This window comes from Yarrowia lipolytica, chromosome 1B (assembly GCF_001761485.1).
Source record: "Yarrowia lipolytica chromosome 1B, complete sequence".
Classification (NCBI taxonomy): domain Eukaryota; kingdom Fungi; phylum Ascomycota; class Dipodascomycetes; order Dipodascales; genus Yarrowia; species Yarrowia lipolytica.
Window position 1 is genome coordinate 558001 of NC_090771.1, and position 18662 is coordinate 576662.

General features: G+C 49.1%; 8 protein-coding genes across 8 annotated transcripts; 4 read left to right on the forward strand and 4 right to left on the reverse strand.

The window, feature by feature from the left end:
* Positions 1-2952: 2952 nt before the first annotated feature.
* On the forward strand, positions 2953-5214 carry YALI1_B05609g (uncharacterized protein; the record flags this gene model as incomplete). Its single annotated transcript, XM_500484.3, has 1 exon — positions 2953-5214. The coding sequence occupies one exon, from the start codon at positions 2953-2955 to the stop codon at positions 5212-5214; it is 2262 nt and encodes a 753-aa protein (XP_500484.2).
* A 563-nt stretch (positions 5215-5777) lies between these two features.
* YALI1_B05639g (uncharacterized protein) lies at positions 5778-6130 on the reverse strand (the record flags this gene model as incomplete). The annotated part of the gene is made up of 2 exons (XM_068281968.1): positions 5778-5994; positions 6042-6130. 2 exons carry the CDS (start codon positions 6128-6130, stop codon positions 5778-5780), a joined length of 306 nt encoding a protein of 101 aa, XP_068138069.1.
* A 559-nt stretch (positions 6131-6689) lies between these two features.
* On the forward strand, positions 6690-7333 carry YALI1_B05646g (60S ribosomal protein eL42; the record flags this gene model as incomplete). The annotated part of the gene is made up of 2 exons (XM_500485.3): positions 6690-6693; positions 7017-7333. 2 exons carry the CDS (start codon positions 6690-6692, stop codon positions 7331-7333), a joined length of 321 nt encoding a protein of 106 aa, XP_500485.1.
* Positions 7334-11072: 3739 nt separating this feature from the next.
* On the forward strand, positions 11073-11652 carry YALI1_B05690g (uncharacterized protein; the record flags this gene model as incomplete). The annotated part of the gene is made up of 2 exons (XM_500486.4): positions 11073-11147; positions 11293-11652. The coding sequence occupies 2 exons, from the start codon at positions 11073-11075 to the stop codon at positions 11650-11652; spliced, it is 435 nt and encodes a 144-aa protein (XP_500486.2).
* A 3-nt stretch (positions 11653-11655) lies between these two features.
* YALI1_B05698g (uncharacterized protein) lies at positions 11656-11965 on the reverse strand (the record flags this gene model as incomplete). Its single annotated transcript, XM_068281969.1, has 2 exons — positions 11656-11881; positions 11928-11965. The coding sequence occupies 2 exons, from the start codon at positions 11963-11965 to the stop codon at positions 11656-11658; spliced, it is 264 nt and encodes an 87-aa protein (XP_068138070.1).
* Positions 11966-13149: 1184 nt separating this feature from the next.
* Positions 13150-14916, forward strand: YALI1_B05711g (uncharacterized protein; the record flags this gene model as incomplete). Its single annotated transcript, XM_500487.3, has 1 exon — positions 13150-14916. One exon carries the CDS (start codon positions 13150-13152, stop codon positions 14914-14916), a length of 1767 nt encoding a protein of 588 aa, XP_500487.3.
* Positions 14917-14921: 5 nt separating this feature from the next.
* YALI1_B05730g (uncharacterized protein) lies at positions 14922-15677 on the reverse strand (the record flags this gene model as incomplete). The annotated part of the gene is made up of 2 exons (XM_068281970.1): positions 14922-15099; positions 15631-15677. 2 exons carry the CDS (start codon positions 15675-15677, stop codon positions 14922-14924), a joined length of 225 nt encoding a protein of 74 aa, XP_068138071.1.
* Positions 15678-15708: 31 nt separating this feature from the next.
* On the reverse strand, positions 15709-18294 carry YALI1_B05762g (uncharacterized protein; the record flags this gene model as incomplete). Its single annotated transcript, XM_500488.3, has 1 exon — positions 15709-18294. One exon carries the CDS (start codon positions 18292-18294, stop codon positions 15709-15711), a length of 2586 nt encoding a protein of 861 aa, XP_500488.3.
* Between the last annotated feature and the right edge of the window lie 368 nt (positions 18295-18662).

The following is an 18662-nucleotide window of genomic DNA, read 5'->3' on the forward strand; positions in this document are numbered from 1 at the left end:
TAACACGATGGAGTGAACTCGACGACAAACAGATGAAATATGCTTTGAAATGTGAAATAATGGGTCTCTAATTGCTCCTGGTTTTTTTTGAAAAGTTGAAAAAATAAATCGATTTGTTTTTTCTTTGATATAAAGCTCTTTTAAGAGCTATACTATAGTGCAGTGACTCTTCACCAGCCCTCGTTGGAACTAATGTATGTACATACATACAACGTCCACCATCTCAAAAACCACTTATCGCAAATTAATACGATTGGAATATGTGTTTTTTATATGAATATCTTCACACGATTTGTGATTACCAATTGATATATTTTTTGTCATCTCAATCTCTCCTATAGCCCAAAATGACACCTTCAGTCTGAATTGATCTTCAACTAATGTCAACTAAAGGTTCCAACCACACCATCAGCACATCTTACACACCAGTTCAGAAAACTTAGAGCCGAAGCAGGCTCCTCGTCCAGATTCACGAGACCATTTTTCTTCTATCACGTGACCATTCTCCCTTCGTCACGTGTCTATTATCCCTTTGTCATGTGACTATTATCCCTCTGGCATGTGACATATTTGTCAGCCTGCCAATCCCGCCACTCCGCTTATCAGGTCCAGCTGTGCAGGGTGTGATGCATTAATTCCGATATGAAAAATAAATGCGTGGCAAAAATACCCTGAAAAGTTAACTTTATTCGGAGTAGAGTTTTTCATAAACCAAAAGGAGATATGGAGGGCGGAATGGGGAGTTGAGCAAGTCTTCGGTTGGTAGCGCTTAGTCATATATCATTGGTTGCGTTTAGTCATATATCATTGGTTGCGCTTAGTCATATATCATTGGTTGCGCTTAGTCTATCATGACCGACTCGGTTCACGTTGGAAACCGTGTCGACTCAGTTCCAAACCAGAATAGACAGAGAAAATCTGAAAAGCGCATTCTGTTCATCAATGTCGGTTTAGTCTACAGTCCAGCTTTTGCAGCTCTATCTCCTAAACTGACTCTTGTAGTGGTATCTCAAACGTTGATAGGCCTTCCACTATACTTCAACTAGCCCCGGTTTATTTGGCCCTAAAAGTAGATGCCCTCTCTCGTACCCACTCAATAGACTGTCGTACCACTATCTGGTTAGTCCGCGGAACCCTCGGTCGTTGCTTTTACTTCAAACTACCGTGGAGTGATCTACCAGACGCTGAAGGATCGCGATATGGATGTCTAAAGAGGGTCAAATGACACGCTTCACCCCCAGAGTGAGGGGGGTAGAGATGGAGACTAGAAAGCTGACAAATGGACTCTTTTGGGTCTTTTGAGCAATGAAATTACTTTGTCTTATCACCACATCCTCCCTAGGAACCACACAAGTACTCGTACCAGCTCCTAGTCTGTAGTCACTATCGTCCATATCCGCAATGCTTCATTCCGACATCAGCAACCCTTCCGATATCTGAACTATTTGCCCTTCCTCGATGGCTCTGTCCTTCAGTTGGCCAATAGTAAACCAACATGATCTTTGTTGATGCAGCTAGTCACTAATCAGCGAATAAAAACGCCCAGACAGCCGGCCCTGCCAAGATATCAGTTTGACAGTCTAAGCTACGGTCTGACGGCTTGGCTGACGGTCAGATCCACAGCTTGGCTGACAGCCTGATCCACAATCTGACGGCTTGGCTGACAGTCTGATCCACAGCCTGGCTGGCTGCCATTGATCCACAGTCTGATGGCAAAACCCAGATACGGTATCTGACATTTCAGCAGCGACTGTTTCAAACGTCTGAGAGTCTCGTCAAAAGCAACACGTGACTTTCCGTGGACTATTTTCTTCCTCCGACGTTATCTTTATGTGAAATCAGGTAGGTGCGTGATTGGCGCGATTAGAGTTGGGTATGTGGCGCGGGAGTGCCTCTAGAACGGACTGTGGAGGAGATGTGGAGACGAAAAGAAAACGGTTCGAATCAGACCATCTCTGGCTCTCTATCCATCTTCTTTTCATCACCACAGCTCCCCCTAACATGCCAATAAATGGGCTCCTCAATACGAGCTCTGCAGGTGTGCATGAGCTTAAACTGTTCGGAACGTGATTTGTTGTGATGATGGAAATCAAGGGAAAAAAGGGGGAAACCCCCGTGGTTTTCAGTAGCCATCGACAATGTCATTCAATAAGTTGATTTTCCAACCGGCGGGCTAATCAGACGAGATCTCCTAGCTCAATCAAGGTATCTAGCATGGATAGAGAGCTCCACTCTCCGCCGCCGTCCTGGGCCCATTTTTCTTGTTTGAAAATAAGAACAAGCTTATTTTCCTCGGGCCGGTCGCCTGGCCTGAGAGCTGGAGTTCAGTATCTGATTGCAGTGGTGGATCGCTGGATCCGATCCGGACACTGTGATTGGAACAACCTTATCAGCCGCTTATCAAATGTGCGGCTTAGAGATAAGCCATATTGGGGCTGTTTGAGGGACTTTTGAGGGGAAACATTATATCGAACGAATCTCTGTCGCTAAAGAAATGTACTGGTGAAGTCTGATTTCCAATACCGTTGTTATTCGTTGAGTTGGGCCGATTGTATCAAACAACAGTCTCACTGAGTCTACAAGCACGAGTAGTAAGATGAAGGAATGTCTTGGGAGAAAATGACCAAGGCCAAGTAAGATTACCGTTACATTTAGATTCTAATCTTACTTGGCATTCTTGTCAGAGTAGGTCCTTGGTACGCTATAGGTTGGTAGGGATGTTTTTTGTGGTTGTGGAGGTCATTAATAGTACTTGAGGAAGTGGACCAATGAAGAATCAGACTTGATCATTCAATTTCTGTCAAAAATCTCTTTAAAATTATATATTACACTTTCCAATCATCTCCTGTTTCTGCACTATCATGCTTTGTTCGGCGTCTGCCATGACGGCCCATCGCGGGCCTGCAGAGCTTATCAGTTATCAGGGTTGTTCTTTGGCAATTGTATATATATATGAATGGATATGGAAGCTCTGTATTCTCCATCTATCAAACCAATATGATTGAAGCACCTCTATCTCAAGGAGCAGGCTATGGAGTGGTTCTTGGCGTGGGTCTTGGCTTCTCCATGATCATGATCTTCATCACCTGGGCCATGCGACGCTACCAACGTGAAGTCATGTCTTCGGAGGAGTTTTCCACCGCCTCCCGATCGGTCAAAACCGGTCTGATTGCCGCCTCGGTGGTTTCCTCATGGACCTGGGCTGCTACTTTGCTCCAGTCCACCTCCCAGGCATACAAGAACGGAGTGTCTGGTCCCCTATGGTACTCCACTGGCGCCTGTGTCCAGGTCCTTTTGTTCGCTACTCTGGCCATTGAGCTCAAACGAAGAGCACCCGGAGCCCATACCTATCTGGAAGTCATCAAGATGCGGTTTGGACCAGCTGGACACATTGTTTTCATGTGTTTTGGTCTGGCCACCAACATTCTGGTGACTCTGATGCTGTTGACCGGTGGCTCGGCGGTGGTCAAGGATCTCACCGGCATGAACGTTGTCGCCGCCTGTCTTCTTCTTCCTCTGGGTGTCATTCTCTATACCCTGTTTGGAGGTATCAAGGCCACCTTCATCACCGACTACCTGCACACCATCATCCTGCTGGTGATCATTCTGGTGTTTGCCTTCACCACCTACGCTAACCACGACGTTTTGGGCTCCCCCGGTAAGGTCTACGATCTTCTGGTTGCCCGGGCTCTGGAGTTCCCGGTCAAGGGCAACGAACACGGCTCGTATCTGACCATGAAGTCGCACGATGGAGCCATTTTCTTCGTCATCAACATTGTCGGCAACTTTGGAACCGTTTTCCTCGATAACGGCTACTGGAACAAGGCCATTGCCGCCTCTCCGGCCGCCGCGCTGCCCGGCTACGTGCTCGGCGGTCTGGCCTGGTTCGCCATTCCCTGGCTTTGTGCCACCACCATGGGGCTGGCCTGTCTGGCTCTGGAGGGCACCCCGTCCTTCCCCGGCTACCCGGCCCGAATGTCCGCCGAAGACGTGAGCGCCGGACTGGCGCTGCCGAACGCCGCGGTCGCGCTGCTGGGAAAGGCAGGAGCCGGATGCGCCCTGACCATGGTGTTCATGGCCGTGACATCGGCCTTTTCGTCGGAACTTATCGCGGTCTCCTCCATCTTTACCTACGACATCTACAAGGGCTACATCAACCCCAAGGCGACCGGAAAGACCCTGATCATGACCTCCCACGCCGCGGTCGTCACGTTTGGATTCGCCATCGCCGGGTTCGCCATTGGACTCTACTACATTGGCGTGTCCATGGGCTTCCTCTACCTGCTCATGGGCGTCATCATCTCGTCGGCAGTCATTCCGGCAGTTCTGACCCTCATGTGGGGCGGTCTCAACTTCTGGGCCGGTGTTCTATCCCCTCCTCTGGGCTTCTGCTTCGCCATTATCACCTGGCTGGTCACCACCAAGTGCGAAAAGGGCGTCATCAACGTGGACACCGCCGGCTCCGATCTGCCCATGCTCGCGGGAAACGTGGTGGCTCTGCTGTCGCCTCTCATGACCATCCCCGTGCTTACCCTCATCTTTGGGCTGGACAAGTTCGACTTTGAAAAGTTCAAGCAAATCACCCGCGCCGACGACTCCGAGTTCTGGAAAGTCGACTCCATTGTTGAAGAGCTGGGAGGTTCCGACGAGATCGTCTCCATCCGCGAAAAACGGGCAAACTCCCCTAACAAGACCGGAGGCTCCACCACCCCCGAGGACCCCATGGAGGCGGAATACGGACTCCATGAGCCTCTGCCAGCTGCAGTTGAACCCCCCGTTCACCTGGAAGAGCTGGATCCGGCAGAAAAGGCTCTGCTCGACAAGTACGCCAAAATCGCCCGCATCATCACCGCCATCATGGCCCTCTGTCTACTGGTGCTGTGGCCCATGCCCATGTACGGAGTGGGCTACGTTTTCTCTAAAAAGTTCTTCACCGGCTGGGTGGTGGTTGGCATCATCTGGATCTTCTTTTCCGCCTTCCTGGTGGTTCTTTACCCGCTCTGGGAGTCGCGACAGGGTATCTTCGAGACCTTCCGAGGCCTGTACTGGGACTGTACCGGACAAACCTGGAAGCTGCGAAGATGGCAGGGACAAACGGAAGATAAACAGATGGCTGCCCATGGAGTCACCAGAACCTTCTCTCATCTGGAGAGACTAGACGGACAGGAGGTGGAGTCGGACGAAGGAGTGCAGGTCACCAAGATTGAGGATTAGAGACGAGAGTATTTATTAATCAGATTAATTGAATGGACCTTGGGCTGCACGAAGTTGCAGCAAGGAAAGTAGAGACAGAATCCGCAGTATTGACGCTAGAGACTCGTGGAGTTCGACAAAGGAATCGTTGAGGCGGTGATATTCGGCTTGTATATCTCGTTTTACTGCTTCATCATTAGTATACTTGTGAGGGCTGTCCCCGAGTGTTGAACGTGGCAGATTTGCTTGAAAGTCAGAACCACTTTGTACTTTGTAAATCCTTTCTACCACCAATTCCTTGTCTCTCCGACTTTGTCAACTTTTGTCTGGGTCCGCTTTGACTGAAGAACTGAGAAATCGTCTGAAAGTGACCACTAGGTTCTTCTCTCACTCCAGTATTGTCGTCGTCTGAGCTGGAAGGGACCACGCCCGCAGATAGTCCCCCTTCATGGTCGACTTTTGAGAAACAGAACTCGGTAGTCTGATCAACTGTTGACTACAGTTTCTAACAGAGGAGCACTCCGGCTGGGGAGTGCAGTATGTGCCCCAGAGGCCAATACTGGACAATCAAAAACATCCTATCATCAAATACAGAGGGAATAATTGATATCATCAGAATCAGCAGAAAATTCTGAATCCATTGGTCGAGCACCAAGGAGACCAGTGCTTATTGAAGATGGTGACAGACTCGTTTGCTGAGAAGTGCTACTGCAATCTTCTGTACATACTCTATAAATCGGATATGGAGAGGAGCTGGATACTCGAGCTGAAGACTGGAGCAGGATAAAGACAGCCGATATACTCTTTGATTAGTTCAACAATAACAACAACAACTTTTACTGTGATACTTGTCTTCTCCCGTCTGTAAACATGTCTTCTGGTACCAATGACAAGCCCTGTTGTCCTTGTCTGATGTAGTCAAACAGTGTACCGCCATATGTAAGCAGTAGAATTAGCCAGTCAGTCTTAACGTCTTCGTTTAGGTCATGTGACTCTCCACGAGTATGAGTAATCGAATCATTGCCTGTAATGTTGGCAATTCGGGTAATGTTATTTCTTCCGATTGGGTGTGTCTTTTTAAAAATAAATTGAAAATAAATTAAAAATAAAATCAAAATAAATCAAAATCAAAATCAAAATCAAAATCAAAACTCTTTACTAACATTTGTAAAAAATTCAAAAATCCATTAATTTTAAACCCCCCCGATTATGTAATAATAGTCGAAAAATAACTAAAAAATACACAATAGTCGCAACAATCATGTCTTCAAACTAATACACAAAATTTCCCTATTTCCACCAAACCAGCTTTTTTTCAATCTCATTTCTCCTCTATTCATACTTGTCCCTAATGTTTTAGGGCTAACCCTACCTCACGTGACTTGTCCCAACGCGGACGCCCGTCACACTGGCAAACTCTAGCATACCAATGGGTCTCATGCAGGACTCTTTTTACTTTTACCGTCTCGACAACACTTTGGTGGCAAGAATATACAATGGGTGAGTGACGATATTGGAGTGAAGGGCGGGTTTTTGGCGACAAAAGGACAACTGGCGACAGGCGACTTGGGTGGATTTCGAGCAACGAGCGATATTTCCAGCGAAATTTCAGTGACATTTCAGCGACAATTTTGGACATTTGATCTGATGCGATAATGTGGTGGCAACGACATGAGCAGTGCGACCTACAACTTGGCAAGTGTGACCCACGGCATGGTCTCTGTCGCCCGCAACTTGACAAGTTATCCACGACAGTTCATCCACGACAGTCTCTGTCACCAACAGTTCCTCTACACGTACCCTCATACCTCATACTAACCCAGTCAACATCCCCAAGACTAGAAACACTTACTGCAAGGGCAAGGAGTGCCGAAAGCACACCCAGCACAAGGTGACCCAGTACAAGGCCGGTAAGGCTTCTCTGTACGCTCAGGGTAAGCGACGATACGACCGAAAGCAGTCCGGTTACGGAGGTCAGACCAAGCAGATTTTCCACAAGAAGGCCAAGACCACCAAGAAGGTGGTTCTGCGACTCGAGTGTGTCAAGTGCAAGGTCAAGATGCAGCTTGCTCTCAAGCGATGCAAGCACTTCGAGCTTGGTGGAGACAAGAAGCAGAAGGGCCAGGCCCTCCAGTTCTAAGCGTTGCTTGGGTCTTGTAAAATTAAAATATTGCACATGTGTTAGACGTTGTAGGGTGAGCGTATTGTCAGATTGTAGCGATGACTACGATTACGAGACGGTATAATCCGCTCTGGTACGACTGGTACGACTGGTACGACTGGTACGACTAAATTGTAGTATGACTATCGGTATCGGTACGACTGGTACGACTGGAATGATTATCGGTATGACTATCAGTACCACTATCTCTGTATGATGTTAGAATGGCGTTTTTTATTTTTATTTTATTTTTATTTTTATTTTTATTTTTGTTTTTTTAACAGTAAATAGTTTTTTTGACTGTTTTATGTTTAAAATGGTTAAAATGGTTAATGAAATTATAATAAAAAATTATAAAAAAATGTCTTTTTATTAATTACTATATAGATACACAAGTTCAATACTTTTCTCACCCCTGTGGATGAAGTAAGGAATGACACCACTAATATATCTGTCCCACCGTCCGAAAAATCACCTCGCCTTCTCTGGGCAGTATTCAGACTCTGATCCGTTGGTTGGAGTTCTCAAGTAATTCCATGAACCGGTTCTAAGAGATTCAGCCCAGCCCAGATACAGACTTGTCGATTTGAGGTCAACATCTAGCTGCTGGATCTTTTTTTCATGGCACTTGAGTCTTTCGAGAGCCACTGGTTCTGGACAAGGATATCGGTGGTGGTCAGAATCGGAAGTCGGTGGGAAGTTGACATGTTATTGTCCATCTCCGGCTCTCACAGACATCTCCTTACTATCTGGACTTGGCTATTACTACTGACACTCCAGGGACCAACACCATTGACACTCCAGGGACCAACACCATTGACACTCCAGGGACCAACACCATTGGTGACGCTGGAAGGTATCCGACGAGATCCTGGCACTCAGGCCTCTTTTCTGATCGCTAACGGAGAAGTTCGGTAGGTGACTCTTCTGGAACCTCTCCGACGAAAAGAGAGGGGAACCACCTCTAGCAAGTCTTGCGGATGCGATATTAGCTGTGATTTCTCCCAGAACACATCCTCATTGCATTTGGTAGTGGCTTTTGTCAGCGGAACGGAGTCTCCGTAGTAACTGGCAAACAGTCCTCAGTTTCTCCCGTTGGAACCATCTGAAAATGCCACTGTGACTTGCACTTCACCCCAGTAGCGGTTGGTAGCAGTTACAGACCATCAACAGCTTCTGCGCTGGAGAAGTGAATCGATACCAAAGAGCATGGAACGCTCCTGAACTCTGCAAGCGTCTATATAGCGCTACGCCATGCTCAAGAATAGCTGAATGTAGAGCGTGGACAGGATATCAGCTGGAGCTCCCAGCATAGACCGTTATGCCAAGATGCGATGGAGTAGACAGTTTGTTTTATTGTCCAAAACAGCTTTTACTCTCCAGCACAGCTTGGTGTCTTTGTCAAGGCGTTTACGGAACTCCTTTGGTCTATCACTACGTCATTCTGTTCTTCAACCGTTTCCATTTCAACTGGCTTGTACTACATGGGTATTCCTGGTTGACGGAGTTCTCCAGTAGTACAGCTTGTCTCCAGCTGCGCTGGAACATTCCCTGTCGGCATACATCCTGTTTTTGGGATTCAGGTCCAGAGGTATTCTCTCCAGTTGGTTAAATGTCGACAGATGTCCACAGTCTCGCCAAGCGCTCTCACATGGCTTCGAACAGAAGACCTGTCTGTGGGCTCAACAAATGTACTCCAGACTGAGAATTAGATGATTTGTCTTAGTCCGGAGTTGGCGGCGACTGTCGAATCTATCCTCAGGTGCTGAAGAGTGGTTCTAGGAGCTGGGTTCGTTCAAGCAGTTCTAGGGCTCCTCTCATTCCGCAGTTGGGCACCAGCATGACCACAAGTGGGGGGAGAACCAAAATCTGATCAGGAAGAACCAGTTGCTTACGCTCAGATATAGTCTGTCAGCTCCACTCGTTGATGCTCTACTGTACGCGGACGAGAGTGAGGCGGTCCTTGTGGGAAGAGAAGTAGGACACGTAGGACGCGGCAGGCTTCCACCACTGTGGATCCAGTTCTTGACCATTGGTCGGTGGCTCGGGCGTCCAGTCCCCTCAGCAGTTCCTGGCCAGCTCCTCCGGAGCAACAAATTCTCCAACGGCCTCGTCTGTTGTTCTACCGGCTCGAATGAGGTGTGTCGTTCTTGTCGCTGGTTTGAAATTAAGGCGAGTTCATCTGTTAATGGAAGGCTACAGTTATTACGGGAAGGTTAGTTCTTTTCTTTTCTTTCTTTTTTCTTTCTTTTTTTTTCTTTTTTCTTTCTTTTTTTTTATTCTTTTTTCTTTCTTTTTTTTTTTCTTTTTTTTTCTTTCATTTCTTTCTCCGTCCCTCCATCGACTCAGTGGTGCCCGTCTTGTGGTTCCATGGGGCTCTAAAATTAACAGTTAATATTCTCAGTGATTCCAGCACGTTTTTCGACACTTCCAACACGATTGTCGCAGCTGTCGTTGTCCAAAACCCCCATTCCCATTCTCTGGAATTATCGCCATTTTCTGGCAATTACAACGCAGAAAATCCCCGAGCCAACCCCAAACAAAGTTGGATTTAACACAATTAATTCCCAGCGTTTTAAGGGGTGCAACTTTGCCGACAGACACTAGCCGCGGTTGTTGAGCGCACTTTGAGAACAGTACAATGGCCAAATCGACTACTTGTAGATATACAAAATGAAGCTGTCGCTTTGGACAACTCCAGTCCATGGAAATATCGTCGCTTTTCACTTAAAACAACGCCAGGTATCCGTATCTTCAGCTGTTGGGCGTGTGAACGACCTGAACCCTACGAAACGGGTCTCCAACTCGGGCTCCAGTCACACTGGTTGGAAAAATAGCCACGCCATTGAATTCGCAGCGAACATATTCTAATATAAACGTGGTGGCGTTTTGGCCGTGTATGTTTTCCTTCGTCTGTGGTGGTATCTTTTTTGTCCGCAGCCATGCGGTTTTTTCATTTTGGGGGTTTTTTGGGGGAAGTTTTGGGGGAAGTTTTTGGTTTATGTTATTTTATGTTATTTTATTTCATTTTATTTTATTTTATTTTATTTCATTTCATTTTGTTTTATTTGCTCTTTTCTGATAGGCAAAATCGTCCATATCCAGCCCTAGGAACGTCGCATCGGATCCCTAAAAGGCGAAATTGACCCAAATTGCAATAACAGCCATCAGTCTCTATTAAAAAAAATCACCCCACAGCTCTTTCCTGTCTCCTTCTGAATTCCCCCATCTTATTGACTCTAGATATGCAAGTGCTTATATACTGAGTGTAGCACCCAAAAAGACCACAATAGCTGAAGATGGAGAGGTCGAAGGACCGAAGAAGGTTGATAGTTGACTTTTGAATCTCCGAATCGGTTCCTGATTCGACAGTTTGGGGCTCCAGCATTCTTCTTCCTCGTCAATGCATTCCACTTCAAGCAGCTTCCCCAATCCATCATATACACCCATATCAAGTGCTACAAGAGTCGACCAACTAACACCAAAACATGCCATAACCAACCAAAACACACAATCACCACCCAATTTACCCTCCCGAGACACCGTCACGTGACCTCATCGACCCGCCTCATTCACACGCCTGTCCCACCCCTCCGCTGACTAAGCACCCCTGTAATTACCTCATGCAGACGCCGCTGTACCACTCTGCAAGTCACGAAAGCCATACATTTCTTTCGACCAGCGGTGACACGACATTTCGCGACACAAAGCCGTCATAATGGTGTTACAGTACATTTTGGTACAGAACCGACAGGGCAAAACGCGACTTGCCAAGTGGTACAATGCGTATTCGGTGAGTACATGATGGGGCTCCCAGGTTTCTTCATCTTGACCAACTCGGCGAGGAGTGCTGCGATCAAGATGGAAGCACCACCATTCGAACGGCAAGATCCAGACGAACACAGCCATATATCGTTTGTCCGCATGGACTAACCCAGGACACGGAAAAAATCAAATTGATGGGAGAGGTGCATCGGCTGGTGGCCGCCCGAGATCAGCGATACCAGAGCAATTTTGTGGAGCTGGGCAACTACAAGGTCATCTACCGCCGGTACGCGGGACTTTTCTTTTGCATTGTGGTCGACGAATCCGACAATGAGCTCTTCTACCTGGAGGCCATCCATCTGTTTGTGGAGGTGCTGGACACGTTTTTCGGCAACGTTTGCGAGCTGGATCTTGTCTTCAACTTCTACAAGGTGTATGCGATCCTCGACGAGGTGTTTCTGGCCGGCGAGCTCGAAGAAACCAGCAAAAAGGTCGTTCTGGCTCGACTCGAGGAGATTGACAAGGCCAGTTAGTATTTATAGGGAAGGACATGGGCTATGGAGGCGTCGAACAAGAGCCAGGACAATATGATTTATGATATTGACATGTTGAGGGGGAGGGAGGGTTCTATTGTAGGAGCAGGGGAGAGCGCATGAGGTTACGAGCAGAACGACGCGAAGAGAGGATGTTTGAGCGAAACTATGGTACCATTGGAAAGCCCTGGTCTGTCCGATGACAATGGTATAAGAATAGTTGAGATATCTCTTACCAGGTCTTGTCTACTCCGTGATTATCAAGGAGAACGAACATGCAACGTAGGAGGACAGCGGTGACACTACCAACCATCTGGTCACATCAAATTATCTACATCTTCCGATTCAGAACGTCTGGTTGACTTATTGTGTGATTTTTCTCTTCGCTCGGGGCGGTTTTACGCGCTTTGAGTAGTCACCAGAGATGTAAATCACTCTAGCTTGGCGAATATTGCTCCTAGAGGATGGGAAATAAATCCATAGTAATACACACACTTTTCTGATCTTCCTAGATGTTTCAGATCTTCTCCACCATGTCTGTGTCTCATGTTCATCCCGAGCATGTCGTTCTGCTGTACGCGTAGATCAACACTATTAGGCTACGTAAAAAAGTCACGTAAAAAGAAAAACAGAAAAAAAAAGAAAAATACTAAAAAAAGAAAAAGGAAAAAGAAAAACAGTAAAAAAAGATTCAAAATAGGAAAATAATATTTAAAAAACACCCGGGGCAGGTTGCAAAATCAACCGATGCAAATATTGACAATGAAAGTCGTTGAGATCACAGATAGGGATAGTTATCGACCAATGGGGGCGTTGATTTTTCCGGTTTAATATTTTTGTATTTTGTACTATTTTTGAACTGATAGTTGTAGCCGTATTTTTGGCCTCAAGTTGCTTTTTTTCTTTAAAACAGAGCGAAAATAATATTAATTACCCACAAATAGGCTCACGTATGGTGGGGGGAATAATCAGTGTAAAATCGGATAAAAGTGGAGAAAAAGGTTGGGGAAAATTGAAGAAAAAATATACAACCAGGAAGAGACACCCATGTGTACAAAAATCACTATTTTTGTCGCGTTCCCGACCCAAATCCACCTCCAATCAGACCGCCCTTTTGCGATTAACTATTTCACATTATTTTTGGTGTGCCTCATCTGTCTGTCACGAACTGACTTTTAATGTTGCAATAATACGTGTTGTTGTGGTCCGAATTCGGGGGCAAAAAGAAAAAGAAAAAGAGACAGTCCTGCGTGTGGCGTGTGACACAAAACCCGTCACCGTCTATATATTCGCACCCTTCAGCTCCCCTCTCCACCCGTCTGGTGTTCCTCTACATTCACACACGTTAACCTTTTCTCCTGCATAATTCCACGTCACCTAACCCAGCCCCTTTTACACACACACAGACACACAGAGAGACACTCGGATAGTTGGACCCAGACAGACACCACACTAGCTACAACTACACCCACACCGCTCTCCACACAAGCAAGCAAGATGACAGACAAGTGGGTTCCTGGCCAGGGCCAGCCCATGTACGGGTCGCAGCAGCCTCACAACCTCATGCCGCCTCCGTCGGGGCTGTATCAGCAGAACTCCAACCAGTCCAACACGTCTCTGGATCAGCAGCAGCAGTTCAACCAGCAACAGTACAACAGCCAGCAGCAGTACCAGCAGCAACAGCACAGCCAGTACCAACAGCAGCAGCAACAGCATCAACAGCAACAGCAACAGCAACAGCAACAGCAACAGCAACAGCAACAGCAACAACAACAGCAACAGCAACAGCATCAACAGCATCAACAGCAGCAACAACAACCACAGCAACAGTCTGTGGCTCAACAGCAGCCTAGTGACTACGTCAACTTCACACCCCGGCCGGATCTGCTGTCCAAGACGGCCCGAGACCGAGCCCACAACACCACCCAGGTCATCAGCACCTACTACAAGGGCATTGTGCAGCATGCTATCGAGCGCCACCAGCGAAGATCCGCCGCCGAGGCCTCCGTCGAGCAGGCCACGTCGGAAGAACGACGCAACCGGGTGCTCACAAACTACGGCAAGAAAGAAACGGCGTATCTGCGTATGCGACGAACAAGAATGGCGCTGGAAGACTTTGTCACCGTCAAGGTGATTGGAAAGGGAGCGTTCGGAGAAGTGCGGCTGGTTCAGAAGCGAGACAATGGCAAAATCTACGCCATGAAGACCATGCTAAAGAAGGAAATGGACATGAAGGAGCAATGGGCGCACGTCAAGGCCGAGCGAGACGTGCTGGCGGACTCAGACTCCCCCTGGATCGTCTCGCTGTACTTTTCGTTTCAGGACGACCTGTACCTCTACCTGATCATGGAGTTCCTTCCCGGTGGCGATCTCATGACCATGCTCATCAAGTACGACGTTTTCAGCGAAGACATTACCCGTTTCTACATTGCCGAGTGCGTGCTGGCCATCGAAGCGATCCACAAGCTAGGCTTCATCCACAGAGACATTAAGCCCGACAACATTCTGATCGACAAGACGGGCCACATCAAGCTGTCCGATTTCGGTCTCTCCACAGGCTTCCACAAGACCCACTCGTCGGCCTATTGGAAGAAGCTCAAGGACGGCACTTCCTCCAACCCAGCCACACAGATGGGTCCCCCTCAAAACACGAACCGACAGTCGACTTACGATTCCATCCACCTGACGATGCGACAGCAGATTTCCACGTGGAGAAAGAACCGACGTCTCATGGCTTACTCCACCGTGGGAACGCCAGACTACATTGCACCGGAGATCTTTGTGCATCAGGGCTACGGCCAGGAGTGCGATTGGTGGTCTCTGGGAGCCATCATGTTTGAGTGCCTGGTTGGATGGCCTCCGTTCTGCTCCGAGCAGCCCCGAGAGACTTACCACAAAATCATCAACTGGCGAGAGACGTTGCAATTCCCCGATGATGTGCATCTTTCTCCTGAATCTGAGGATCTCATCAGGCGGCTGTTGACTTCGTCCGAGAACCGTCTGGGTCGAATCGGCGGCGCCAACGAGATCAAATCGCATCCCTTTTTCCGAGGCGTCGACTGGTCGTCTATCCGGGAGTTCAACGCGCCTTTCGTGCCCAAGTTGAGCAGTATCACTGACACCAGTTACTTCCCCACCGATGAGCTTGGTGATGTGTCCGAGTACCCTCAGCAGAGCTCTCGAAGCGATCGATCCAGTGATCTGCCCTTCATTGGATACACTTTCTCTCGGTTTGACAACATGACCAGGCGGAATGCTATCTAAGTCGGCTAGAGAACTGCGGACAGAATGGATGCGTATAGGACGATGCGAGCAACGTTCTGTTGTACAGGCTCGTTGGGGTTCCTGAGAAGGACAGGTGCCGAGCGCGCCACAGTATGAGGCATATGACACGCCGAGATCTTGCCACCAAGATCTGTGTGCCAGACAATCATGTATTTGTATGTACTTTACCTGATATAATACATAGAAGAGGACAGACGTCCATTAACTGAACAAAGGGGGTACAGTGTAAGAACATGACACTTAGCAGGGTATAATGTGGGGGTTCTGGACAAGATACTGCCGAAAGATTTGCACCATTGTATAGTTGGAGTTGGTGCTATCATTGTGGTACAAAACTGCTGAAGTTTCGACTGTGTGAGTTATGTTCATGTCTCACTTGTACGGTATTCTAAGTATATATTCTTGGGAGGTGATAATCTGAAGCACCTCTGTTGAAAGTGCAAATTTGAAGGTAGCGGAGATCATCACATGTGTGAAGACTTCTGAGTTGGTTGACAATCATACAATGTCCATGAACGACCATCGTGTGGCTCACATGCACTATATCCGTCCCAGTCCTGTGAGCTATGGTCATCTAATGTGGTTGGAGTTTAGTTGGAAAGTAGTTGACTAGGAAGAGTGTCTACAAAATACGCCCATCTATACCATTATTCTCTGTGTATTAACGCCAAATCCCTATAAATAATTCAAAACAAACTAATAAAACCCATAACAAATCCGGGTCTCTCTTTTCTACCCATTACTCGAGACGATCCGCGTCCTCGACCGTCCTTACTCGGGAATATAAACCCGGTTCATGTTGGCAATCTCACGACAGAGAATGTGCCAGTCAACCTCTCGCAACCAGCCCTCACCTTGATCCCGATGACGCTCCTCCCACTTGACAAGCTCGTACATGAGCCGCAGGTTGGGCTGGATGATGACGTTGAGCCGCCGCACACGCACAAACAGGTACGCTCGCGGAAGCCCCACGCCAAGCCGCTTCATGACCTCCGCAATGCAAACCGTAGCCGACCGAGAAACTCCCACTCGGCAATGCACCAGCGTCATTTCACCCAGCCGGTATCCCTCGTCCAAAAAGTCCAGGCACTGCGCTAGCGAGTCGGTGATCTCGTCAATGCCATCGTCCTGGATGTTGGACACGTACAGCACGCGAGAGAGATGCTTTCGGGCCTCTCGACGCTCCTGAGTCTGTCGCACCAGCTTAACAAGATCTGGATCATGGGCCACCTTGCGAGCCTCCTCCTCCAGGTCAATCTCCTCGTCTTCATCAGCATCCTCGGCCATAGCCCAAGGCACAGGCTCTCCAACAGACAGGATCCGCTTGATTCCAAGCTTCTGAATCAAACCGTGGTTGGAAGCATGATCCAAGGAGCCGAGGTACAAATGCGGCAGGATTCGAGAGGGCACGGAGCCGTCAAAGTGGTTGAACCACGAGTCTTCATGTCGCACAGAGCCGTTATCCTCATCGTCCGATAGGAACATAAGGTTGGGGGGCATGCCAGTGTACTCTGCTCCAGAAGAGAGCTTCTCGTTTAGAGCAGGCGAGTACTTGTGCAAAGCAGTCTGAAGAGCAGACGCCACAGTCACATCAATGGGGAAGCAGAAGAACGGCCGCTTGTACTGTACATGCAAATCAACCCACGCTTGAGGGGCACGGCATCCGGTGGAGTACATGAGAAAAATGAGCGCCAGAAGCGACGTCTCAGTATATCCATCATTGCAAAAGACTAGAGATGCGGCAGGCTTGCCTCCATATGTGCATTTAGATCGCAAATAGATGAGTTTGCACACGTTAATGATGGAATAGACGTTTTCGGGGGTCAGGGCTTGGATGGGAATTGATCCCGAAGAGGGGAAGCCTAGCTGGAGAGGCGAGAGTCGTCGGGAGGGGTCGACAATGCATGCCTCAGCCTCCCGAATGTACTGGTCTAACACAGCCAGGGGAACTAGTCGGGCATTTTCCTGGCAGTCAATAATGGTCACCCAGTTGGCGGGGGCCTTGACTGCGGCCGCATCAATGTCGCCGTGATGCTTATTGACCTGCTTGGCCTGCTTGGCTGCAGACAGAGATGCTGTGTACGCATCAAAGTCGGTTGTGTTTCCCAGCCACACGTCGCAGGCGATAGGAGTGGCGGTAGACATCATAGAGATCTCGACCCGCTCATGGAATAGAAGGTTGGCATCCCAGTTCTTGAGCCGTTGCTCGTCAATCTCGTCGGGGGAGAGATTGTGCGACATGGTGACAGTGTGGGGGGCCTCCTGCTCCAGCTGGGTGATGGAGTCCGTGAACACAAAGGTGCGGTAGACCTGGTGGAGCTTTTCATTCTCAGCGGCAAACCGTCGCTGAGCGCCAGACACGATTTCGGCGAGCCTGAGTAGCCGCGGGGTGAGACCCTCGGCCGAGTCGTACAGCACAATGTCGGAGATGACAGCCCACTTGGCGACCTGGATCTGGAACTTTCGCAGCGAGATGCCCTCGGGCGCGTCCAGAAACTTGAACTTGTCCTGGAAGTCTTCCTTTTCCGCGTCGCCCTCCAAAAAGTCCTCCAGGAAGATGGTGCCGATGATGGAGCCCGAGTGGCGGGCCTCTCTGAGGGTTTCGCCCTTCATGGCGTGGCCAAACCCGTTGTACTGCACGGGGGTGTTTGCGGCGACCTGCCGTCTGTTGGCCTTGACGATGATGAGTCCGCGCACTTCGGACGGGATGTCCTTGTGGGAGGGCAGCGGGGTGGAGGCTCCCGGCGCCTGCGACACTGGGAACGACGAGTTGTTGGGGATGAACTCGGTGGTGAACTCCTTGTTGACGCGACGGTTGGGGTGCAGGAAGGTGCGCTGGTTCACGTTGCTGGGGTGCAGGCCGTGGAGCCAGGGGAACATTTTATCCACCCGGGGGAGTCGTGTGGAGTAATGGAAGTCAATGGCATCCACGAGTGTTTTTGTGTCTATGCCAATGACTGGGGGGGAGTGGGTCAGAATGGACCAGTTGGCCGAGTCCAGCAGCGCCGACTTTCGCAGTGGGGGCGACGGCAGGGCCGAGGTGGAGGTTGAAAGCACCGCGTCCGCGACCGCCGGGGTCGGTGGCGCCGTTTGGGTATCGTGTGGCGGGGCGTCTTGCGACTGGGCTTCTCTTTCCGTCAGCAGGTCTTCGGTCACGTCCATGTGGTCCATGTCGCCCTGACAGGTGACCTCCTTGAACGGCGGGGTCGGGGGCGAGTTGGGGCACACGGACGCCGGCGAGCCTGCTCGCGACTTGCCCGAGTCGTCGTTGCACGCTGCTGCCAGCGTGGACATGTTCTGTGGTGGCGACGGGGGTAGAGACGGGCCCGATGTGGGGAGGGGAATTGACAGTGACATGGAGGAGTTGAAGCCGTGTGTGTGTCTATGTCGGTTGTGGGACGTGTGTGGCGTGTGTGTCGTGTGTGTAGTGTGTGTCGTGTGTGTCGTGTGTGTCGGATGTGTCGCTGGATTATCTGTCTCTACCGTCTGTGTCGTTTGTCTGGATATCACCTAGCGTGTCTGTCAGAGTCGCGATAGGAGAGTTGGTTGCAAACAAGGTTAGGAGGAGAGAAGTGGGTACAGGAAGAGATAGCGCAAGAGAAGTGAGACACTAGAGGGAGCGATATTATAGATACAGGTTATGAAGACACAGACAAAGAGAGAGAGGAAGCAGAATAGCAGAGCCCACAGACACACCGGGCGAGTCACGTGATCCCCACACATCC